This window comes from Phoenix dactylifera, unplaced genomic scaffold (assembly GCF_009389715.1).
Source record: "Phoenix dactylifera cultivar Barhee BC4 unplaced genomic scaffold, palm_55x_up_171113_PBpolish2nd_filt_p 000085F, whole genome shotgun sequence".
NCBI classification, from domain to species: domain Eukaryota; kingdom Viridiplantae; phylum Streptophyta; class Magnoliopsida; order Arecales; family Arecaceae; genus Phoenix; species Phoenix dactylifera.
Window position 1 is genome coordinate 1,206,030 of NW_024067677.1, and position 26,016 is coordinate 1,232,045.

Genomic DNA, 26,016 nt, shown 5'->3' on the forward strand with positions numbered 1-26,016 from the left:
TGAGGGTAAATATATTAATTATGGATTCTTAGATTCAGTTGAGCACCATTCTCCATTGTCTATCCGGCTTCTTTAATCAGTTTCGTTCTCAAGTATACCATTAGTATGGTCGCCCGACTTTCTCCAAATTGTTGGATAATCTCATCCACAGCCTCTTTCTGATCCATGGACTCAATCAACTCCTTGTTTCGGTTCTCAACATTTCCTCTTAAGATCTGAACACATCCCTGCATAGCTTGATCTAGCATCCAAACAAGGCCGAAAAGATAGCTTACGAGAATGCTCCTCCAAGCATCCTATCCCGGTCCTCTTTCCTTCTCTCGTCCGCCGTCGGCCTTTGCTCCCTCATGATTCTCGCGTCCTCCTCTTCCTTCGCTCCGCCCCGTCGCTCACCGCGCACCTCTCGCACTCTCTCCGCCTCGGCCTACGACCCGCCCCTCGAGGTTTGCGTCAATGTCTCCACTACCGTCCTGGCTTGAGATGTTTATATGATGCAATGCTGTTCCTTTGATACTTAATGTTTGTTTTTGAGATGGTGCATTATCCGGTTATTCTGCGAAAAGTTTGCCCTTGGCTAGTTAGTGAGCTTTCAGGCGGGAGTGATAAGAATATCTGCTAATATTGTTTATTATTCTCTATATTCACTTTTCGGAGGCCTTTTTCTTTGCCTGTTACTGCTTATTTTTATTTATTCCTGTTTTTGTGGCGGTTTGGATTGTGTTGAGAACAGTGAGTCGACTTGTAAATGCACCTTATTATGTGCCACTTATGCACAATCTAATGCAATTTCCGGGGGTAGGATTGAAGTCAGATTTCGCAATTAGATTTCCAAGTATAGTCTTATGTCCAGCACACTAGACTTTTTTTTGTTTGTTAAAAAAAAAAAATTGGAAGCACCTGCGTTCTGACATGAAGTAGGTGGATCTTGCTAACAATGCAGGATAGTAAATCTATTCTTATTGCTTGATGGGAAGAAAAAAGTAAGCTTCATCGGCAACTACAAAGTTCTTCAATGTATGCATTTTAAAATAGTGAAGATTGACGAACTCTCATACAAATTGGTGAAGGCTAGTCGGCTGAATTCCTCCCTCCTTCAATGCGAGAAAAAGCATTTAGGTTTGACCGATGACTGATAGCGTGAGCAAAATAAAGAAGAAAAAAAGACGAATTTGTTCATAAACTATGTTTTTTCGACTTCTACCACTCTGAAATCCAATAACTGCTTGTTGAACAGGTCAATTAGGGATGATTTTGAGCCTTACTTGTTGGCAAAATCTCAGATTATGGCCTTTCTTAAGAAATTAATGCAATTTCTTCCCTTACCGAGACCAATCCACTGGCTATGGCTTGTTGACTGGCTCTTGCTCGCTCATGTCAAGGAAATGTTTGCGGTTGGCTCTTCAAATAATAATATTTCTTTTTGAAGGTTCATCGGGAGAGAAAGGATTTCTACTTACTTTGTGTGGCACCCCCTTATCCTTGATAGTAAACCGGATCGAGCCGGGGATCTTCTTGAAAATGAGAAGATCTAGTCTTATAGCCTTTTTCCAATGAAGGACTGAAGCCACCTGACTCCTCTTCAACCCGAAGCGAGAAAGAGAATTTGCCTAAGCAGGCTGTCTTTCTTAAATTGATCTTGCCAACCCTGCTTGATGATTGCCATCATCTTCAGATCAGAAAGGGGATCTCGGATGGCATGAAACTGACTCTTTTACAAGGGAAAAGATGATTGCTGGGCAAGAGCCCTTACACAAATATAGGAATGTGAAGGATTGGCAAACTACTTGAATCGACCAAGGAAGCTTTTCTTTTTAGTCTGCGATCGATTCCTCAAACCACCTTTCTCCTTAGCCTCTGGTCGGCTTAGAAACTTTGCTTCAATTGGCTTCCCTTTCATCATAGTCTTCATGACACCCAGGATCTATCAAAGGTGCCGATGTGGTATCCGTAATGTTGAAGATGAACATTGATTGATAGTTATGCTATTTTAATTATTTCTTCCGCCAATTTGACTTTTTCTGATTGGCCATTATAGTTCTTGTTATCAGTGTCACAAATCTTACCATTATACTTAGTATGGATATGAGTGGGCATATTATCATCAGATCTTGATGTTAACATTATCTGTTTCATGATAAACATAAAGTTTTTTTTTTTGTCATTTTATATTAGAAATGCAATATGTTCATGTGGCACAGGGTTGGGTTGGTAGCTTTAGGTTAGATGAGTCCTTGGGTATAGAATTTATATTGTTTCCCTACTTCCAGATTACTGTACCCATAGTTTTGTGGTGTTGTAATCTGAGATTTGTTTTTTGTTACCTGGATGAAGGAGATGACAACAATGCTTTGTTGGGTTAAGGGTCCATGGTCAAAGCGATTTCTAGTTTTTGATATATACTGTTTAGAAATCTGATTGTGGACAGATCTACTGAATCTTTATGGTATGGGGAGTGGATGAAGTTAGGGAAAATATTTAATAATTCTAGGGTTAACCAATGTGTTGTGAAAGAGGATGATAGCAAGTTATGATCAGATATTTTCTGATCTGATTTGCAGAATATAATTTTTTTAAGCAAAGGTAGTAGGACAAGAAGAGAAGGTAACCAAAAAGAAGAAAGAGGGGAAAAGGTTTGTTCAGTTCAGCAGAACTCTAGCAATCCTATCTTTCTTCTTCTCCTCTTCTCTGTCTCCTCTCTCTCTATTTTGTTGAGGAGTCTAAGGCAACAAATACAGACCTGTTGTCTCATAGCAGACAAACATAAAAGGGCAAAGGAGAAGGAACATGAAGGACTAAAAATAACGAAGATGGAGGACAAGAGGGAAGGAAGAGAATGAGCTGAGAGGGGCCAGCAACCTTTTCCTTTTTCTTTACAAATCTCCACACAATTTGCTAAAGTTCCAGCTGGCCTTTCTCTTTTTATTGGGACCATCTATGATTCTACAAGCCAAGAGAAGCAAATAATTATAATTTCAATTATATCTCTCAAGTTTCTCACTAATGCACTTAAAATGAAGACTAGAATCTAAAAATGAAATGACCAGTTCAATTGTGTACTTTCTCTCCAATGTCTCTATAATTCTTAAGTCATTTTTTTCAAAAGTCTAGGTTGTTCTGTATGGTGAAATAACTTGCTTAATTCCTTTTGCCTTTTGCCTTGTTTTGGACTTTTAACAGACCTAACCCAAGCCCATTTATGCTGCCTATAGCTGGCTGCTTAGCTGCAATAATTGCTTTCGCTTTGAACAACTCATCCACGAGTCAAATGCCTTTGCAAATTTCTTTTGCCTAGACCAAGGGCTTCTTGGAGTAGTCTACATTTGTATACCTTCATCAGTATACTTCAACTATGGTAGGATTGGCCATATGGCCAATGCCCTTACTTTGCTCCTACAGGCAAGAAGGCCATCAGAGCAAAGAACTTGATCATTATTGACCTCTTGTCAGTTGTGCTAGTTGATGCAAGCTCGCTTGGGGATGGCCTGCTTATGCATTGGTGGATCTAATGGATTTGGAAGTTAAGGGTTTTGCTTGCTTTTGGTGCATGCTGTCCTATCACAGAAAATAGGGCAGAAGTGAACAATTTGTTGGGTTAATAGGAAAAGTTTTCAAGGTTTTATCTGTGGCATACCTGGATAGATTTTGGTGTTACAGGAGCTTTCTTAAGGCTTGAAGATTGGAGGTCTTATGTCTTATATGTTGAAGTGACTATAATAACGTAGGATTAAAAAATCAGTAGTAGTAGAACACTACATTTTCACCACTTATATTAGCCAATGGCCTTCTGATATTTTGTAATAGGGATCAAAGAACTTACAATTTGGATGAAAATAAGTACGTGATATTTTTGAAGGATACACAGGTTGATCATAGGTACATTGAGAAGTTGCTACTGTCATTCCAAAAGAACTTGAGCATTGACTTCCAATGTTCTCTCATATGACGAATTGGTTTTCAAAATGTCTCCTTTCTGTTACATGAAGTCATGATTCATGAAGGCCATCCTACTTTTGCAAATGTTGGAGTTCTGTTCTGTTTTCTGGGGCATTATATAAAACATGTAACTTCCCTAATCCCCATTACCGAGGCATATTATTCCAAAGCAGTTCATTACTTCACATTCAGGACAGCAGGCCATGTGCCCAGGTGGTGAGCCCCTCTATGAGCATACAGAGCAAGTGATATGGTATAAGCGAAGGCAAGATTATATTAAGCAACAATAATATGCTAAGTTAAAAATTAAAAACTTCAGTGTACAAATAACTTAGCTGAGTGATCAAGATCAAATACATCATATAGCAGATTGAAGCTCCCATCCCTGCAATCAGTATTTCTGTCCTTTCAGAACATGGAAGTGATTGATTTGCATGTGCATCCTGGAGTAGAATTGTCCATCTGGAAGATTCTTTGGCCGACGACAGTCCGACAAATCTGACCCTTTTGTCACTTGTTTCCTTTGCCCTGCCTTCCCCTTAATTGTGGAAGATAGTTTTATGGTCAAGTGGCTCTTTACACTTCAATATGTTTGCTTGTTTTCTTCCCCTTCCGTACTCTCCCTCTCTTTCCATGAACAAAGGAAAAGAAAATAGCTAACTAAACAAAAAAGATCAGAACCCATAATAAATGAAATGAAGATGAAGCAGCCATTTTTCATACATTGGTACACAGGCGTATGTATGTAATTACATATATCTGTATACCATCGCACGGACTAGAATTTCTTTGTGAACTTCGTAGATGATATGCACACTGAATAACAAAAGATGCAAGACGCATGTATCATGGCATGCTCGCCCAAGGTTATTTAGAGGAATCAGTGTTTGACCAACATTATGTACGCCAAATAATAAGACGATGCACCTTTCCAAGGGAACACTGAGGATTAGGATGTTATAATGATCACATATGCCTTCTTCTTCTTTTTTTTTTGGTAGAAAACTATGCCTTCTTCAGTACCTTATCATACCATAGGTTTTATGTGTGTGCTCCTGTGCTGAATGGTTTAGTTGTTACTGAACCAATATTTCCAATTCCATTTTACTGAAGTTGAAGATTGTTTAGGATGAATTAAAAAAAAAGTAGTTTCGATTTTATTGTACTCTCCGCACTTATATTCAGATAATTTCTTAAGTAGTTTTTAGAATTAGTGTGAAGAAGTCCTACTCTGGATATATGTTAGATTGGTAAGTCAGTCATTGATTTTTTTTTGCAATTTTTGTTGTCTTCGTATATAAGGTACTGTAGGATTTCAGTGTTGGCCCTGGAGAAGTGTCTTGTAAAACAAGTCATAAAGCATGATAGAAGGGCCTTATGACTGTCAACTAGAAGACATTGCTCGTGAAATGCTTGAATAAATGAAAGATTTCTGTTGGCTGCGCTTGGCCCTTCCAACCATCCAATCCCTCCCTCCCGATCCCCTCCTCCCCACCTCCATTCTGCTTCTATTCTATACTTGTGATGTAATTATTGTCTTCTTTATGGTTTATGATTAATTGCATAAAATTTTCTGCATATTGGATTAAATTTCATGAAATAAATTTGTCTATCTTTTTGAGTTTTTCTTACAACGGAACAATGGATCCTTTCTGATTGCCATTGAACCTTCTTCTTATTAGGGTTTCTAGTACCCTTGCAAACTCTGTCTAATTGTGGGACAGATTTATTCCATTTCTCATTTAGTTATAACAATAAACTTTTCTGTTTTGTTTCTGAAACTGGACAGCAAGCTAGATATTTGTTCATAGGACCTTACTTGCATATGCAGGCCATGATTAATTGGTTCTACTCTATTTGCCTTTTCTTTGATCTCTTTTCTATTCTTTATTTGATTGTCATTTTAAATCATGTTATTAAGCAAAGAGTTATTTTAAGCATGAGGTTCTCCATCATCATTTTAGGCTTATACACAATGAGTTGGCATCAATCTACATCAGGATGAAATTATCAACAACGATTGGGTGTCAATGAGTGCTATTCTGCAAGCAACTGTAATACAATTGTGTTGAAAAGCTCCTAAGGCCAAACTTAGGATCAGAATTCATGTAACTAATGAAGTTTGAGAATCATTACATGAGGAGGCTAGTATTGGAGAACCTATGTTCAAGGGTTTATCAAGCAAAAAATGTGATAGTTGAAGATCTTTCTTTCGAAAACCTTGCAGTCCATGGTCCATCCCTTATTTTGAAGGAAGATCAAAACAGTGAAGATACACATGATGAGAATACACATATAATCATTTCACTGCTATAAAGTTGATAATCAAGATTCAACATGAATTTCAAGGTCCATTAGATCTTGGATTGAAGAATCCCATGCTCATCTTTGTCTGTGGATCAATTTAGTGACAGCAGAATCTGATTTTCCAATCATGAGAGAATTCTGCACTGCTCTTCTTCAGCAAATCCTAAAGATCCGACAATTGAGCATGAGGCTATAAATCATCAAAAAGATCTTGAGGGTGAGATCTGCACATCATAAGTGAAAAATGACAAACAGAAAGAAAAAGAGATCTATACTATGTTTGAGACTTTTATTTAGGTAACTTCTAAAATAAGTTTTAAAGACCTAAAGTATAATTTGTTTATGAAAGTCCTACTTAGATAGATGCCAGGCTTGCTAAGTATAATAGGTTGCTAGAATTTCACTCTTTGTAATTTTAAGTTTCTTTCTTTGTTGGGTATTGTAAAATTCCGAATTTTGCATTCTAGTAAAGTTTGGAGATTAGTTACTTGGTTATTGAGGACCCCTACTTACAAAAAAGTCATAAAGTGAAAAAGAAAATATGAAGGTCTTATGGCTCTGTTCCATTAGCATTGCATGTGAAGTATTTGAATGAATGAAAGATTTCTTTTGGCCATGTTCAGCCCTTCCTATGCCATCCGATCCCTCTCTCTCTCCTCTCCTCTCCTCTCCCCCTCTCCCTCTCTATCCAATTCCCCCCTCTCTCTCCTCTCCTCTTGCCCTCCCCCTCTCTATACAATCCCCTTCTCTCTCTCTCTCCTCTCCCCCTCTCTCCCTCCCTCCCCTCTCTCTCTCTCATCCCCCACCTATTTTATTCTCTCCATAATATTATCTTCTTTCTTATGCTTGCTGTTTTGTAGCAGGAAATTTTCTGCATTTTGCATAAAGTTTCTGCACAGAAAAACCTTCCATGTATAAGTTTCACTTACAAGTCAACATCTGAAAAAGCCAGGTGAAAAAGCAGAAGCTTGCTTGAAAGTTGTTAAAACGAAAATTGTTGAAAGCTGGGAGAAAAAATGAAAGCTTGCATGAAACGGCCCTTTGCAGGTTTATCAAACACAATCACAACGATAGTGATTGTTGGTTGCTTTTTGATTGTTTTGCAGACAGACAATGTAGCTTGGATGTCTATCTTCATTCTTAAATGAAAAGACCCAAATGATGGAACAGAGCATGCACCGAGTTAATGAGCCGTCATTCTTCAATGTTCATTTAAAGGAAAATGTGAGTTTACCATGTTCTTGTTGCTTTATTCTTGAACTATTCTGTTGCCATGTATTTCTGACGAGTTGTCCATTGCCATTTGCCTTTTTTCTCTCTTTTGTGATGGAAGTTTGATGATTTTGGTATAATACTAAGCTACTGATAAAATCGCATGCCCATGCATTTAGGTTTGAGATCTATTTAATAGTTAAGAAACTTAAAGACACATTATCATGAATTTGAAATAGTTTAACCTGTTTCCTTGTGGCATACAGCACAATGGAGGGCTCCCATGTATTCTACTTTGTTTTTGTATATTTGTATTTGGTAAGCATATTGTAGCATATCTTGAACAATTATATTCTTTTATATAGACTATTGGACAATAAATAAAGAACATTTTCCTATCAGAATAACAAAGTTATATGCTATCTCTATTGAAATTGCAATTTAACTTTGTAGAATTTAAAATTCTAGTACAGGGAATGCAAGTGTTTGTCAAAATAGTATCAGTAGGTTTTGCATATGCTACATGACTGATAGTTTAGTCAATTGAATGAACTTAATATTGGCTCTCGATGCAATCGATCATCTGGATGTTAATTTAATCTAATAATGCATTTGATATTGGTCTTTGGTGCACATTTTAGATAATCAATCAAAGCATTCTCCAAGAAAGCTTACTTCATGCTTGCCTCACCTTTTGCCTAAATGCAATACTCTTTTAGAATGCCCTATGTCTCATATGTGATGCTTCATAGTATGAGGCATATCACATAAACTAGTGTGGTACATTCATGAATTCTTGTGCCTTCAATAATTCCTATATTAGGAGGCATATGCTTTATTATTTGATTATTTGTCCAACCATTGTAGGAAAGTAATGGATGTAATTTTATATATTTTTGTGCAGCATTATGTGTAGACTTAAGTTCCACGATGAAGTATGGGATTATGTCAACCCATGTGCTATATGGAATATGGTGTTTCTTAACAATTTTTGTATCCATGTCCATACGCATCCAGAACTTGATGGATGCGTGTATTATTATCAGTTATTAACACTTTGATGATCAGACAGCATCAAGATTCGCCGTATCGTATCGAAGCCGGCAGTAAGCCGAAGACAGCATCAAGGTTCGGTATGGTATATGGTATGGAGGGTGTACCGACACTCATTATACTGAACTGGCCTCGTACCGTACCATACCGACACAATGATAGTATGGCACCGGTATGGAGTCCAGTACCGAAATGGCGTACCTTGGATTGCATACATAAATCACTAGTTTATGTTCAATGGTCTTCTAATTGCACATGATTTTACTAAGGACATGGAATGCCTGGAAATGGAAGCTATTTTCTTGTTGAAGGAGAATAACTAGATCTGCTGAACAGGATTAGTTAGGCAGTTTAGTCCAGTTGACAATTTGTCAAATTTTTTTTGACAAATTTACTTTTCTTAATTGGTTTTTTCTTGGTGATTGTCGCCTGTATATGATATAATTATAGACCAATTAGGCATTGTGCATATTGGTTATAGGTTAGACAATGTTACATTAAATGTCCAAAGGATGGGCATAGGTTATTGTTGTAGTGGAGGCACCTATATGCTAAAGGTTGTAGCATGGTCTACCAAACCGGACCGAACCGGCACCGAACCGATACCCGAATCGGCAAAAACCGATCCGAAACCGGTAGAAATCGGTTCGGAACTGGCAGGAACCGGTCCGGAACCGACTAAAAAGGGGCCGACGGCCGGTCGGAACAGTGCAAACCGGCCTGGAACCGGTGCGAACCGGCCTGAAATCGGTGCGAACCATCTAGAACCGGCCGGTTCTATTCCAACTCGGTGCGAACCAGCGTTGACTCGGTTTCGAATCGGGTTAACTATTTTGGGTAGTCTGATGGCCAATAATTGTTGTTGGGAAGGCCCGAGAAGCCTTTCCAACAACAATTCACAAAGAGGATGCGTCCTTCCGCCGCTTCTCCTTCCGAAATACTCTAAAAACAACACCGATTCAGGCTATCAGAAGGAAGATCCGAGGCTAAATAAGGTGTGCTTTCTTATCTCTATCTCATTTCCTCCTTTTTTGGAGGGCTTGAAAAAATAGCTCAAAAATTGCAAAATAAGAGATCATGCCAAAATTTTTGATTTGGGCTTTGATTTTTTTACATGTTGCAAATCTATGGACAATCTACACGCTGACATAAAAATTTTAAATTTTTGGTGGCTACTATTCTTGAGGATACGATTGCATATACAAGACGGGCTCCTCGAGGTCATTCAGCAGGACATGATACAGCTATAGAAGACCTTGCATGTAGAGTAGAATCCATAGACGTATCAGATTCCGAGTTGTATACTGGATCTTATTATTCGCAGCCACAGACAGCCTATGATCTATACGGATATAGATATGATGCGTTTGAGGCATCTTCTGATGGCTACTATCCTACGTAGCTTGAAGCATCTCATGGGTCGGATTTTGCTGCCGACATATTTAGATGGGCTTCTCCACAGCTGTATTATCAGCCAGAAGATATCTCTCACAGTTAGAGCGTCAGTGAGAGATCTGAGAGTGCTTATAACCCAACATACGTTTCTTATGGGATGAACGTACAAGACTACAATGCTGCTTGGTTAGAGAGGTGGGTTGATGTGCCTCCAATTAGCTTCCCGTCAATTGAAGATGGCTCCTAGGTGCCTAGGTTTGGCTCTACAATTTCTTGCAGAAAATCTACTCTCTGTTTGGTTCCAGAAGATGACTCCTGCTAGATAGAGATGACTGCTATCTTGTCCACTTCATCCTTCCGAGCAGGGAGGCGGCTCCAATCCACTTGGAGATAACTCCTCGCCTTCTCAGCTTCCTTCACTTCTTGAGGGGTTGACTCCTGCATTGTAGGAAACAACTCCTCACACAACTTCCTACATACCTATTCATTTGTCTATTTTAAAGCAATTCAAATACATTAATAACTTTTCAAATATTTTATTATGATCAAAATCAATCCCTTGGGTTCAACAGAAGAAACAACATTCTAGTTATTTTTGGACGTTGTACAAGGTTTAAATTTGTCCTGCAAGTGAAATTCAGCAAATAGTGTATGCATTTTTTGCCAACAGAAAATAGATGATGTATGAAAAATTTAAGAAGGAAATTTAAGAAAGAATTTAGATTAGATGAGAGGAAGAGATAATAGTAAGGAAATAAAGAAGAGAAAGAGTGATGCTGGGGAAGTGTTGAACTTTAGCTAAAAACTTGAAGGAGGAAGGATGTGTCGACACAACTGATTGTGGCGAGGTAGAAATCCCACTATGGCACGTACAATACAAGGTGTTCGAATGGATGGATGGTAGTTGGAAGAGAAGCAGGGGCGAATCACTCTCTTCCAAGGCCAAAAGCATCATTTTGACCGACCACTTCAAGGATCTAGCTCACAGATGCTCATTCGTAAACTCTAGAAATCCAACAAAAGGAAGGAGAAAAATAGAAAGAAGGCAAGAACAATTCTCACAAGAGAGTTCTCATTAATCAATAACTCAACTATCTTAAGTATGACTGCAAGAGAAGCCTAATGGAGGTATTTATATGTAGTACAAGGAGACTTTTTTCTCCAACTTTCCAATATGGGATTCCAAGTTTTATTCTAACTTGAAGAACTCTAACTACCAACTTTTCTAATAACATTAAAAGTTCTCAAAAGAAAGTTTACAAAATTCAAAATTTTCTAGAATTAACTGACATCAAACTTTTCTAACGAGACAAAACTCAAGTTAGGTTTCAAGACCCGTGGAGCTGTGGCCTACGATCCATGCAGCCAAGGCCGGCGACCCATGCGGCGACATGTGCATCCTAGGTGCTCTGGCATCAAAGAGGGATAAAAGGGTCCAAATATGGCCAATTAGAAATCCATCATTCATTCAGTAATTTCACATACAATGATTATTTGAGCTAGCACGATAGGCCCTTATGATTTGTTTTTGTAGAAAAAAGGGACTCTTACTAAGCAATAGACTAATCATCAAAAACTTTACTTAAATGGAAAATTAGAATCCCACAATATCCTATATAGAGAGACACCAAAAACAACCACCAAGCTAACATATATCTAAAGTAGGGCTTTTTTTTACATAAATGTCACTTAAAATACTATAAAATTATCTAAATAGAAGTTCCAAATATACAATAAATTTAAAGTAACTGTTTTTTTATTCCCCATCTTTCACTTCCACTGTGTGAATCTCGTCCTGGAGATCTTGATGAGTTATGCTCGCAAGGTTTGGACTTTGGATCCTTAAGATTTAATGATGAAGACCAATTTAGAACCTTATCATTGTCACAATATCAGTTGGTTCTTCTGGTTCCCATTGATCAATGATGATGAAGCTCTTGATGAGTTGATTGATAGTGTTCATCCAAAGATCTACAAAATCAGCAAGGGATGGAACTTTGAATTACTTCGTTATAGATGTAGCTCTTGATTGATTTCAGTCCATGATTTCATCAATTAGAAAATGCTCCAAAATTGTACTTTTTGAATTTCACTTTCAATTCGTTTCTCTGGCCATGTGTTTTCAATTGGCATCTCTTGATATGAAGAAAGATATTTGATCACGGAGTTCTTGCTGGATGAATCTTCATCTGCAAGAAGTTTTGCAGATCTCTAGCTCTCTATGTAGCTGGATCTCTAGCTCTATATGTAGCTGGATTTTTGGTTGTGCTGAAAGAAGTTTTGCGGAAGTTAGTTGAAGATTGAAGGTTGGAGATGATGAAACTACATTGATGCACTGTCCAAAGCCTTGGGCTATAGCATATGCTTGTAAAAAAGCTGTAATTGATGCTAGATCATTCTAGATTTCTAATAGATGTTATATCACAATGCAGCTGCCCAAAAACCTTTTTCTCGTATTTGATATGCTAAGGAGAGCATCAATATTAAAACCTAACTCTTTGATTGATAGCATGCTGAGAGCGGAATGAAATAAGTAGTGACTGGAAGAATGATATAAGAAAAAGAATGAAGGCATAGGTAGGATCCTTTAGCTCTGATACCAAATTTGATGTAGGGCAACTAGGGGTTAGGGATTTTCACATGTGATGGTGGTCCTAGAAGAAAGAGGATTAGGATTTTGGAGAAAAGGATTTTATTGTTCATGAGCAGGAAGAAGGCTTTTGAAGTGATCTTTGTAGAAAACTAATTTGCATGAAGATATAGAAAGGGGATGTAGAACATAGAAAATAAGAGAGAAGAATTAGAGGAAAGAAGTAGGGAAAGAAAAAGTGAAAAGGAGGGGAGAACAACCAAACCTTGGCTTTCTTCTATCTTCCAATGAAAAAATGGTGAAAAAAATTAGTTTACCTAAATTTTATGGTATTTTCGGAACTATTGTTTAGGCAGTTTTTAGAGTGGGTTCTAGAGTCCTATTTTAACTAGGATTTCAGGAAAAGAGTCCCATTTTAGGTATGTATTGGGTTGGGTAAGTGATAGGGTTGTTATGGTTTGATTTATGCCTAGGATATCTATATATAATAATATATACGATTCCAAAATTGTCATTTAAGAAATGCAAGGTTCTAAATACCGGTATTGAATGGCATACCATTTTTTTAATCGGAATGGTACAATACTGGTATTGATGGCACATACAAAAACTGAAAAGTTACTGAACTCAAATTAACTAGTTAAAAGTAAAGAGACTTGAAAGAAATATGCCCAAGCCTCTGATGGCAAAGACAAGACTAACTTACGACCTTATCAACATGAACTGAGCATACTGTTGGATTTCTATTGATGTCAGAGGTTAGAAAATTGGCTTCACTATCACCACCAAACATCTTCTCTGGTTCCAAGTCTTGAAGAACACTGTGAAGACTAAAAATGCCGCACTACAGTTCAGTTGCTTGGTAAGTTGACTTACCAATAACAAGTTTTTATAGTACATGTGACCTGCTAGGGATTCTGGCTACTGTATCCATGCCCTGTGCACCTTACCGTAAATGGGAGTTACAGAAGAGAAGCCTTCTTATTTATCAAACATATGTCAGAAGCTGCTGGATCTATGATTCAAGAGTTCTAAGGGATTGAGAATTGTTTGCTGGTGTATGGAGGGAAATATTCCTTGCTTTGCCTACCATTTGATTTCAGAATGTAGCTTTGAGCGATGCCTGCTGCTGTGATATATCTTTTATTATTATCTGATTTCAAGAATCTCCAATAAAACTTTGGTTAGCAGAACATACACAAGATTGCTTCCCCTCAAAAGCAACATTGCAACAAGATGCCTTTAGTTCTTGGCTGCGAAAATAATGTTTAAATCCAAACTTATCTTAGTCTCTCTTCATATTACAATGACCACTATTCTTTCTCTGGCATCATTTACTTCCTGATATCTCCATGTCTTGCTGGGTTTCCTGCCTTTACTGCTCAATAGTCTGCGGATCCAACATCTTTAGCATTGAAGAGTCTGTTTCACATAATTGTAGACACCCTCCAAGACGGAGAAACATCTTTCTCTACAGCATGCAACATCATGACTCCATTTCAAATGTTAATCTATCAAGAATGTGAGGGACATGTTGTTTCTTTATTCTATTATCTATTTTAGCAATATCAGTAGCATAGGACTGATAATAATCTAAATTCTCTTAATTCCTACTTTAGAAGACTTAATAATCTTCTATTAAACTACCTCTTTGCTCTATGGTCATTGGTTCCTTCTACAAATGATATAATATAGCATTATTATGCTTGTGAGAGTATGTCCTAGATTTTCCTTTTTTCAGTAGAGGGAGAAATATATTTCTGATATGAGGTTCCATTAAATGTAACTGACAGCTTATCACAGTAAGATTCACTTTCCCAATCATCGTGAATTGCTTGATTTCTCCTATTTTAGTAGAACTCATGGTGCAATCCAACTACTTGTACATGGTAATGAACATTCTAGCAAAATGGCTTCCCAATCTTAATGGTCTTCCATCTGAAGGAAAATCTAGTATTGAGAAATCTGCAATGTCAAAAATAATTCAGTCAAGCAACAAACATCAAACCATCTTCAAATCTGATTAGAATCTTCCATGTGATCCGAAGGCTTTTTTTCATAACATTAGAACAGCAGCACAACAATGCTGGCCTATGCCAACATTAAGCAAGAATAACTGTTTCATATTTGATCCGGATCTTCTATTTGCACATCTATTCAGTATAGACTGAGAATGTCACGACCCTTGCATCTGTCGGAGGTTTCAGTCAACAGATCAGATCAAAACTCGTTCCACTTGACCAGAATATAAAACAGAGTTAGATCTGAAATTATAATAAACTAGAGAAAGAGAAAATAATTAGATCTACTCCATGACTAAAGATTTGGTGAATCTTCAGAACTATAATATGTATTTAGTAAATTTTATAACTAGTCTTCAGGTTATGTGTTGAGGCGCAGGACTTGCTTCCAGCTTTGAAGAAGGCATAAATTTGTAACTAATGAAACATTCAAAATTTTCACTTTCACATCAATTACTCCACTGTTTTGCGTTACCTTTGTTGCCTGATGAGTCTTACATGTTTCTGGTTTTCCAGTCCATTTTCTCTGTGGATTCATTGCTTAAAAATCTAGCACTGCCCCAAAGTCATTGGTTAAGTCACTCAGCAGATAGCAAATGATGACATTTTGATACCTGTGACTATAGTATTTGCTGCAATATAGTAGAAATCCATCCTATTTCTCTTGTCACATTGTGTACAGGAACTGATTCTCTAACAGATTATGATCTCATCTGCTGGTAATAAATTTCACCTGTTACTCTTTACCCAATGTAGTCCAACCAAATAGATATAACTGCATGATGATCACCTTTAAGCCATATATACTGAGTCACCTCTGCTATGCTTTTACATAATCTGAACTAGCTTTGATGAATTAGGCCCTTAGAAAGCTCTAATGGTTGTAGGAGTCGGAAAATTATGAGAGGATCAAACCTTTGATGCATGTCAAACACATTTACCTGTTGGATTTTGTCTCTCCTTGGCTGGTGAAAGTATTGTTGATGCATGATATTGCTAGCAAATGAAAGAGATTTTCTTGTTTTGAGGACAATGATGGGATAGAATATTAGGTCTTCCAAGGGCAATAATGATAAACTCTGAGGGGGATTTCATCAAAAATTTCTTGCTCTAAGATAGATGCTTGCTTTGGGGGATGTTTGGTTGCCTCCATCGGTCTCAAATTTTACTGGTAGGATGCAGTTGTTTGGTTGCCAGCAATTGGGCTAGATGCCGACGATTGAATCGTACCCTAAGACTCTTCACTCTTCAGCTATATCTAAAGATGCAGCTAAAAGTGGTCACATACCAAAATACATGCACTAATTATGGTCTTAAAGGAGCTATCATCAGCTCCCTCTCTCTCTCTCATGATATTATTACATTTCTTACTATAGTAGTTCTTACATGATAAAATATAATTATCATAATATCATAATGATACTATTATATAAAATTGCAAGGGATGGACTATCCTCCTCTTGAGAGGTGAAGCTATTTCTCTTAAGTACAAAATTAATAATAAAGCATTTAAATCGAAGATCCATACCATTGATTACGATCTATACTATAAAAATATCTAAAGGCCAAATATCATAAATTTTGGTCATTTTTAATATATGCATTATATTGACACAAAATGGATGATTTTATTTGTACTAATATGGTCAAATACATGATAACACATTTAAATCGAGAACCTATCATAATGACATGATCTATATATGTTGCAATATATACAAATTGAAAATTAATAGATTTTGATACATAGGCTAGAGATTATCAAAATATACTATTTTTTATTAAGTATTTTTAGATATAGATTATGATTAATAATATTTTAAATTTGGATACTTTATTATTGATTTTGGACTTGAGATGACTAGATATAATATCTTGGACGTCCTTTATGATTGTGATAATATTATAATTAGAGTAACATGATGGTAACTATTATCATACAATTATTATCGATATTAATTGATTATTAAAGAAAAATAGTATTGTAATTTTATGAATGGAGATAGTATTATAATATTAAATATCACATATAATAAACATACTCCATTATATTTCTATATTTTGTAATGTATTGTGTTGTATTATATGATGTATTATTTCATATTATTTAATAGTATGTTATATTATATAAAATCAGCAAATTACCAACTTGGTAGATCACCTTCTCAAATTAGAATTCTTATTGAGATGCTATTCCACGAAATCGAAAAAAAATTTGGAGTTCTTTTCCTACCTTTCAATCTTCACAGGTATTTCTGACAAGCAGCATAGATCCTAGCACCCCTTAATGTCTACATTTTCCCTCTTTCCATATCCTACTATTTAATCTGTGTTTGTTACATTTTCACTCGATCAATTTGCTAATTTAAAAAATCTGAAATACTTCTCTAGAGAAGCCAGTTGTCATAACTCATTAAATAATCCAAAAAAGAAGAACTTTTTGAAACAGTTTCAAAGTTAAATTTGAGAAGTTCATCTTTGCTTTGTTGACAAATAGTATTAGTTTCATAATTCTCCTACAAATATAAACACTAATCTATGTTAAATTCTTGCAGCAATGATTTCCTAGTTGTTCTTAAGTTAGATAATGACTTTTATTAATTCATTGTTTCTCACCTCCGGTAAAATCCTGAATCTGCCATTTAGTAACATCATGGCTTATCTACCAAAATTATTACTTTAAACAAAATAACATTTAGCTAGTAACAAAACTTCCACCGATGCAAGCAACCGTTAGGTGAACCATGCTCAGGATATCTAGTTTAGTTCTCCTACATAATAGTAATCCAAAGCTTGATCTTTAGGCAATTCAGAAACCTGAATGAAGGGCTTCAATTATCATAAAACAATATTAGTCACAAATCATTGCATTCTTGTTATTGCTGCTATTTTGGTCCCTAGATCTACCAATAGAAGACCAAAATGCTTCTCACCTTGTAATTTGGTGAAAAGGTTTACATGACCTTACCCTTAGTCATTACTAACCAGGAAAGAGAGAATATTTGTTAGCTTGAATCATATAGGTAGTTTTCTAGGCTTTTTTCAGCCATTCAAGAAGCTGGGGTTTTCGTCTATATATCCAAAAAAAGTTCCTTCATTATAATTTTACTGTAAGGACGATTTTTTTCTAGAAAAAACTGTGATGATGAAATTATTGTAATGATGATGAATATATTGTTGCGTTGCCTTCATCAACAGTTTTGTGTCGCAGATCTCAGGCCACTTATGTGCTACTTGATGATGAACTATTAGGACTGCTTGAGCCGGGTCAACTGGACCGGTGTTAGATCGGATTGAACTGTCGAAGGTGGAAGTAAGGGATTAGTGTGGACATTAAGTGAAGCAGTCTAAAAGACGTCATTTATATCTCACAACAAATATACTCTTAGCTTCAAGCTTTAAACATCCTTCCTCTCACTTGCTTACTTGGTGCTCACCACATAATCCTTTTTTTTTTAAAAAAAAATAAATGGAACATACAACAATATAACTACTAATAAATGTGAACTATTATACTATCCTACCTCATATTCACATCTAGTTGGTATATCATATACCTTATCATAAAATATCTGAACATTCTAACTCGGTCCATACATCAGTTTCGTCATACATCAATCTCATCGGCCTCCTATGGCCTACAATGCAAGTGATCTGCTACCCCAATGGTTCAGATAAGGAAGCCATTTTCTAATTAAATAGCAGTCTCCAGCTAAAGATATTTTGCAACTATGATTGGGCTAACAATCCTTGACTCACCACAAATTGCCATGTCATATTAGGTGACTCCCTCATTTGGTAAATACCAAGTATCAATGAACCACTTCTTGCAGCTCTGCTTAAGTTAAGGTAGCACTTACAAGTTGGGAGTTGCATGCCTCCTATGTTTTTGAATTGTTTTTGCAACACACATACTTACCTGCTTTCTATATTATTGCGAATTTGTCATCAGTCTCAACACATTGAGGTTGATTGTCACTTCGTTCATGAGAAAATATCAATAGACCCATTGTGCATGGTGTATCATATTACCACCAAGCAAGATGATAATATTTTTTCTTTCTTTTTCTTTTCTTTTTTTTTAAACAGTCGCTTGGCAGGCCTCAATATGGTAAGTTACCTTAGAAAGTGGGTGTTGATTGCTTGAGGACTGATAGAAGAGTACTGTATACAAGAATCTGTTACATACCAGTACTATTACTTGTCAGACTGAATTATTTAAAATTTAAAATATTAAGTGGAACTTTCGGTGGCCCTGATTTTTCTAAATCAATTTGTATTGCTAGGGAGAGTGAAAAAGAGTTAAGTACTAATCAGAAGGCTTGACACCTTGAACTCTAGAAGCAGAGAAGTATGAACATGGAGATTACTTGCAAGTATATTAAGCTTGCGATCAAGATTTATGGACCAGCTCAAGTCTTTTCAATTACATTGGATATGCACACGTTTTGGGTTTATTCGCAGCAAGAATCATGCAAGGGTTCCTTCCGGTTGCGTCTTTTGGGTGAAGAAGGATTCATCTTCCTTCATGGGGATCCATTATTGAATTGCATGATAGACATTTTGAGATCTGTGTAGGTGGATGAACGAAGGAGTACAGAGTGCTCTAGATCTGCATGAAATGTCATCCAATGGTTGAAATCGTGAAAGAATATCAATCATTTTTTTGCACGGAAGATACAACCCGAACCTATCATGTAATGGGCTCAGCAAAATCCTCAACTACTGTTTTATTATATGGAAGAAGTTTGTTAAGGAGTCTATTCTGGAGGATTCTTCGCTCTCCAGATCCCTCGTTTTATGGATGCGGCTTTGATTTAAATATTTTATCGGTTCTGGAAAGCATCTCAAAAGATTTCTTTCCCTATAAAGCTAAGTGAGAACATTTAGAATCTAATGAGTATTTATTCATCTTAAAAGGCATCACAAGCAGCCTTTCAGCCTTTCTTTCAGCCTTTTGCTTTCCCTCTGCTTCCCAATTTTCCATCGCTTGTGAAGGTGGTGTCATTGGAGCAACAGCTCCGGCCAGTGGACTCTGTAATTCCACTGTAACGGACTGCTATCAAAGCTGTCATCAAGTACTATAACAGTTATAATGACAGTCATTTGGCATTACAGTAAAAAATTAACTTATAATAACACAAAATTAGCCAGATTAATGGAAGCTTTCTTGTGTTAAGGGTTATAAAAGCTTTCGAATAAGGTCGTAGCATTCTAAGGTTATAATAATTGTAAGTTTTCTTTAACGGCTGTTTGGCTGCGATCGAGCCTGGTGGTAATTTTTAATAGGTGGGATTTGCGGTGTACGAGATTTCCGCAGTTGATGATGGCGGAAGTGCACGCGGAGGGAATATCGATTCCTTTGGAAGACTACATGCGAGCCCCGATCATCATCAATATTTTATCCCTTCCCCACTGTTGCTGCCTCCCCGGATTTTACCTGCCCCTTCAAAATCGTTAACAAAAACTTCAAGTCCGACATCCGGAATAATAATTTAATTTCTTTTATTATTTTTAATATATATATATAAATATAATATTATAGGTACATTTTTTTTTCCTAAGATGAGGATTAGCAAATGACGCGTCACTTCCCAGTTCCCCCCCGGACATCAAACTTAGCAGCACTAACATCATCCACCCAAGTTCCAATCAGCAGTTCCGATGTCCTCTTCTCCTTTTGAAGTTAGTGGCCCCAAAAATTTAAAACGACAATCGGAAATTAAAGCAGAAATTAACATAAATTTTAAGTTAATTAAAGAAGAGGCAAATCCTTGGAATGGGACTTCAAAAGAAGCCTCCCCGGGCTTGGATCGTTTAACCATCCCTCTCCTCTCAGAGCCCGGCAGGGAGGGAGGCAAAATCCTGCAATAGCTGCAAGAAAAATCTCAAAGCAGAGAGTGGGGATAAAGGAGGGAGGTGGACAGAAACGAGGGAAAGTCCAAAGAAGGCTTTATCCGCGGGGGAAAGAAAAAATAAAGAAAGAGTGGGGAGGGAAGGGTCCATGCTTGGGAGACTGGGAGCTCGCGCGCTGCTCTCGAAGCTCTAATAGACCGCTCTGCCGGGCGCTGCCTACCGTCCGCTACACAAAACAAAACCAAAACACATGCTCCTCGATGTCCTAAATCCCAGCCTTCTCCCTTCTCGTTTCCACGCCAACTCTGCCCCCCTCCTCCCCCCTTCCCTCCTTTTAGCTCTTAGCTTCCCCCTCCATCCACTCCTTCCCTTCTTCTTCAGCTGGTAGTGGCCGGCTTCTTAGTAGCAGAAGAGAGACTAGCAAATTAGTGGAAGAAGGAGGAGAAAGAAACCAGAGAAAATGATAACGCTGTCGGATTTCTACAACGTCATGACGGCTGTCGTACCGCTGTACGTGGCCATGATCCTGGCTTATGGCTCGGTGAAGTGGTGGAAAATTTTCTCACCAGACCAGTGCTCGGGAATCAACCGGTTCGTGGCGCTGTTCGCGGTGCCGCTGCTCTCCTTCCACTTCATCTCCACGAACGACCCTTACAAGATGAACCTGAAGTTCATCGCCGCCGACACGCTCCAGAAGCTGATGGTGCTCGCGATCCTGACGGTGTGGAGCAATGTCAGCCGCCGCGGCTGCCTCGAGTGGACTATAACTCTCTTCTCCCTCGCCACCCTCCCGAACACTCTTGTTATGGGCATCCCCCTCCTCAAGGGTATGTACGGCGGCAACTCCGGCAGCCTCATGGTCCAGATCGTCGTCCTCCAATGTATCATCTGGTACACCCTTATGCTCTTCATGTTCGAGTACCGCGGCGCCAAGCTGCTCATCACCGAGCAGTTCCCGGACACCGCCGGGTCCATCGCCTCCATCAGCGTCGACTCTGACGTCGTGTCGCTCGACGGGCGCCGCGACGCGCTCGAGACCGAGGCGGAGATCAAGGAGGACGGCAAGCTTCACGTCACCGTGCGGCGGTCGAACGCCTCCCGCTCGGACGTCTACTCCAGGAGGTCGCAGGGGTTCACCACCACCACCCCTCGGCCTTCCAACCTCACCAACGCCGAGATTTACTCGCTGCAGTCGTCCCGCAACCCGACGCCGAGAGGCTCCAGCTTCAATCACACCGACTTCTACTCCATGGTCGGCAGGAGCTCCAATTTCGGTGCATCGGACGCCTACGGCATGATGCCGACCGGAGCGTCGAGGGGGCCGACGACGCCCAGGCCGTCCAGCTATGAGGAAGAGCACGGCGCCGCCGCATCCGGCGCCAACGCGGCCAGCGCAGGTGCCAAACCCCGCTTCCACTACCAGATGCCGGTCACCGCCGGGACGCTGCACTACCCGGCACCGAATCCCTCCGTGTTTTCGACGGCGGCGACAGGCGGTCCAAGAGCAGCACCGATGGGCGGCAAGAAGGCCAACGGGCAGTCCCATTTGTTGAAAGCGGAGGACGGAGGGACGAAGGATCTCCACATGTTCGTGTGGAGCTCTAGTGCGTCTCCCGTCTCCGATGTATTTGGCAGCAACCAGGAGTATGGTTTGCCGGCGACGGATCCTTTGGCTGCCAAAGAAGTTAGAATGGCAGTTTCTCCAGGCAAAGGTGCTCTAGGTTTAGTCCATGTTTTCTCTATGCATATAGTACTCAGCTTTCCTAGCTTCTTTTATGATGAAAGTATTGACCTTCTTGGATCGAATTATTCCAGTAGTGGATGGGCGGAAGGAGCGGGATGATTACATGGAGCGAGAGGACTTCAGCTTTGGAAATAGGGGAATAATGGAGAGAGACAGTGGGCACGAGGGAGGTGGCGACGAGAAGGTGCATGAGAGCACCAAAGGAGGAGGAGGGAGAGGCACGGCGTTGCCTCCAGCCAGCGTCATGACGAGGCTAATCCTAATCATGGTATGGCGGAAGCTCATCCGCAACCCCAACACCTACTCCAGCCTCATCGGCATCACCTGGGCCCTCGTTTCCTTCAGGTAAGCCAAATCAATAATTGCCAAACTAGTTATATGCATCCAATATTTGTGTGCATCGTGCGTCATGTTTCCTTTTTTTTTTTCTTTTGTTTTTGGAGAAACGCCATTCATAGTTTCTGAGAAGTAAGTGAGGTCGATGGATGATATGTCTCACTGTTGCTCTTGTTGGTCTTGCAGATGGCATGTTCAGATGCCTGCCATTATATCGCAGTCCATCTCCATACTGTCGGACGCAGGCCTTGGCATGGCTATGTTCAGCCTTGGTCAGTATCCATGTGCTCCTTTCCTTTACCAAGCTTAGCTTAGCTTAGCTTAGCTCCTCTTTCTTCTTCTGTTACTAGTTGCTAAAATAAATTACTAGTACTGTTCGCAACCTCATCTTTCTCTGTTTTTATTCTATATTTTTATAATTAATTAGTTCAGCTTGCTGTGACTGTCTCTCTTCATTAAATAATATTAAAGAAGGCTGAGTGGGGATGTCTTTTGGTTGTGGTGTGGGTGTGGGTGGGTCGGGGGGCCAGGTCTGTTTATGGCGTTGCAGCCAAGGATCATAGCATGTGGGAATTCGGTTGCAGCTTTTGCCATGGCCGTGAGATTCCTCGCAGGCCCAGCTGTCATGGTTGCCGCTTCCTTCGTCGTCGGTCTCCGCGGCGTCCTCCTTCACATCGCCATTGTACAGGTCAATCTTCCCCTTCCCATCCCTTCACGCACTCCCCATCTGACACCCCGAATCCAGCACAATGTTCCTCCTCTCACTCGCTAGCTTCAGTTCCCTTTCTTTCCCTGTCTCTCTCTCTCTCTCTACCTATCCTCACAATAATAGTATCCTACCTCTTTAGCTTATCTACGCCAACTTCTCCTTTATTTATTTATGTTTTTTTGATGTCAACGTCTCCTTTATTCTGGAACTGGACAGGCAGCACTCCCCCAAGGAATCGTCCCCTTCGTCTTCGCAAAGGAGTACAATCTGCATCCCGATATCCTTAGCACTGCGTGAGTACAGAGAGCTCCATATCTCACTGGATTCTCTCTGGAATTTCCTCTTTTTTTTCTTTTGTTTGTAATTGGTTGGCTTGGTGATCCTTGTATGATGCTGTAGGGTTATATTCGGGATGCTGATTGCGCTGCCCATTACGCTGGTTTACTACATTCTACTGGGTCTCTGATGTAAAGAGTATATCCACGAGAGACCAGAGGCGTCAAAAGACAGCAGAATGGGCTGGCTTCGGAGAAAGAAAAGAGAGGCAATCCCCAAACCTGTGGAAAAAGGAACCGGATCCGATTCGGACCGACGTGGTTCTTATTGAAAGATGATGGTGTAAAATGATGTGCTATTCAATCTCAAGAGCTCTTCTTCTTTCTTCTTTTGTCTGCTTTGTGTGTTTAATTTGTGTGTTTTTTTCTTTTTCTTTTCATCCTCTCGTCGAGTTGTTTTATGAGAATATACATAAATAAAAGGGGAGACAATGGTATACCAATATATGCAAAAGTAAAAGAAAAAACCAAAGTGTGAAGATAAACGAGAACTATACTTTTTTAAAGTACGCGATACTAGACTGAGGGAAGGGAAAAGACGGAACCTTAAAACCTCATCTATTTGACGATGACAACGACAACGCTGGCGCACTTGTTGTTTGGCTTCTTCCCCCTCCCTCATAAACGTAGGATAAAATCGCAAACGTTAAATAGAAAGGCGTTTAGTGGGGTTATTTCATCAAGTTTTTGATCTAGGAGGTTAATAGGCTAAAAGAATGATGGGAGGTCTCTTTCCTTCCATGAGGGGATTTGATTAGATATGTCGGGATAGTGGTCTAATGCTAAAGGAAGTGTGGGAGATAAAAAAGAACGGAGGAGAACGTCTACGTGAGTAGTGGAGGGCCGGACTTGGCTGCTTGGTCCCCCCTCCATTACGCCTGTGTGTTGGATTTGATGTCGACCCGTTTAGCATATCCCACGACAAGCTTCAACTTAGAGTCCTAGTCATAATAAGGCTGTTGATTCTTGCTGCCCCTCTCATCTATTTGGTGTAAATTAACTTCCGCTCTTCGTCGACTCCACCTATCTTTTTCATTACATTTTCAATGATCGGAGGGAATTCCGGCGAGTGGGCTCCTAAATGTTGGCCGATATATGTATTTATATGGACTAAAAAATGCATGATGTGTCAGTTAGTACGGATTGAATGGTACTCTTACGACAAGTAAGGCAAGGCTAATTTGTTTTGCTGCAATTTTTAGGTGCAATATTATTGGAATCCAGCAAACTATAGTTTGGTGGCTAATATCTACGTAACCCAAAGCTAAGCGGTGTCAAACGATTCCTCGGTCCTGCATAAATATCCAAAATCTCTACAGTACATAAATGATGTAGGACTAAACATATATATGCCGAAAAGAACTCTCACATGCTCCGAATTAGGAGTAGGTGGGTAGTGGAGGGTTTTTCGGTCTTCCTTGTCTGACACTGACCCCAATTATGCATACTACTGTCAAAGGCAGCCGTACAACTTCGTCTTGGTCTTCTTTTTCCACGCGGAAGTAAATATCCAATCAATATACGGAAATGGTATTCCCTGATGGTAGGAAATGATTAAGCCATAGTGTTCTCGCTAAGCTATGGATCAAAATCTAATCAAATCAAATCATAAACATTTTAATTGGCTAGTGGTCAAAAGGCTTGCTGGAAGGTTATTTGGGTTCCAATTATGACCTATAAGGACTCATGCAGGTGTATATTTAATCTCATATCAACTACGCACTGGCTAGCTTTTGGATACTTATGCAGGGCCAAGAAATCTAAATAATATCTTCCAGCTAAATCTTTTGTATGAAGTCTTGAATTATTATAAATGATATCAAAGCAAATCTAGCTCGTGGTACTATGGACTTAGGGATATTGCAGCACGAACCACCATTTGGGATGATTATGAGCAGATATGTATTTAGTATACACATGAGTAAACATTAAGTAGATTTTGAGTACTTAGATAGGGCTAAGAAATCTAATTAATAACACTTTTTGGCTAGCCTTTTTGGATGAAGTTTGAGTCATTATGTAATCAATATGCAACTAACATATATCCTCATGGGTTCTCTCATACTCTTTCTGTTTAAGCTCTGCATCCTTGCCTAGTTAACGGTTCATATCAAATCAAATTTAATTATAAACATCATGATCATCCTATAGATAGCTCAAAACGGCTTGTACTGCAACATCCTTTAGTCCACATGAAGAGGACCTCATCCAAAAATAGCTAGCTGGAGGTGTTATATAGGTTCCTTAACATTGTATAAGTATCCAAAATCTCTTCTAGCACATAATAAATGTAGAACTAAACACATGCCAATATGGGCTCTCACAGCCTGCAGGAACTTAGTTCTATAATTAAGTTAATTTTTTATAATGGCATTATGCATTTTGCTTTGACATATTCGTATTGGAAATGTGTTCATCTACTTCAGGTTGAGTATGGTTAAGAAAGGGTAGATTATTGACAATCCTTTTAGTTGGCATTGAGTAAAACCATCATGTAGTTCATCTTAATTTGTCAGGCATTGAGT

At 38.9% G+C, this 26,016-nt stretch overlaps 1 protein-coding gene and 1 long non-coding RNA gene across 4 annotated transcripts; both read left to right on the plus strand.

The window, feature by feature from the left end:
• Window positions 1-58: 58 nt before the first annotated feature.
• On the plus strand, window positions 59-18,769 carry LOC120104720. 2 transcript variants are annotated; one of them, XR_005507085.1, is made up of 3 exons: window positions 59-443; window positions 7,347-7,464; window positions 18,601-18,769. It is a non-coding gene; the product is annotated as an uncharacterized LOC120104720 (long non-coding RNA). The 2 variants fall into 2 exon arrangements; XR_005507084.1 differs by lacking the exon at window positions 18,601-18,769 and adding an exon at window positions 8,357-10,092.
• A 1,516-nt stretch (window positions 18,770-20,285) lies between these two features.
• LOC103706185 (probable auxin efflux carrier component 1c) lies at window positions 20,286-23,936 on the plus strand. 2 transcript variants are annotated; one of them, XM_017842548.3, is made up of 6 exons: window positions 20,286-22,079; window positions 22,186-22,456; window positions 22,634-22,719; window positions 22,978-23,135; window positions 23,373-23,449; window positions 23,556-23,936. In XM_017842548.3, exons 1-6 carry the CDS (start codon window positions 20,828-20,830, stop codon window positions 23,620-23,622), a joined length of 1,911 nt encoding a protein of 636 aa, XP_017698037.1. In that variant the 5' UTR covers window positions 20,286-20,827; the 3' UTR covers window positions 23,623-23,936. The 2 variants fall into 2 exon arrangements, with proteins under 2 accessions (XP_017698037.1, XP_008788445.1); XM_008790223.4 differs by having other exon boundaries at window positions 20,300-22,079; window positions 22,183-22,456.
• The last annotated feature ends 2,080 nt before the right edge of the window (window positions 23,937-26,016 follow it).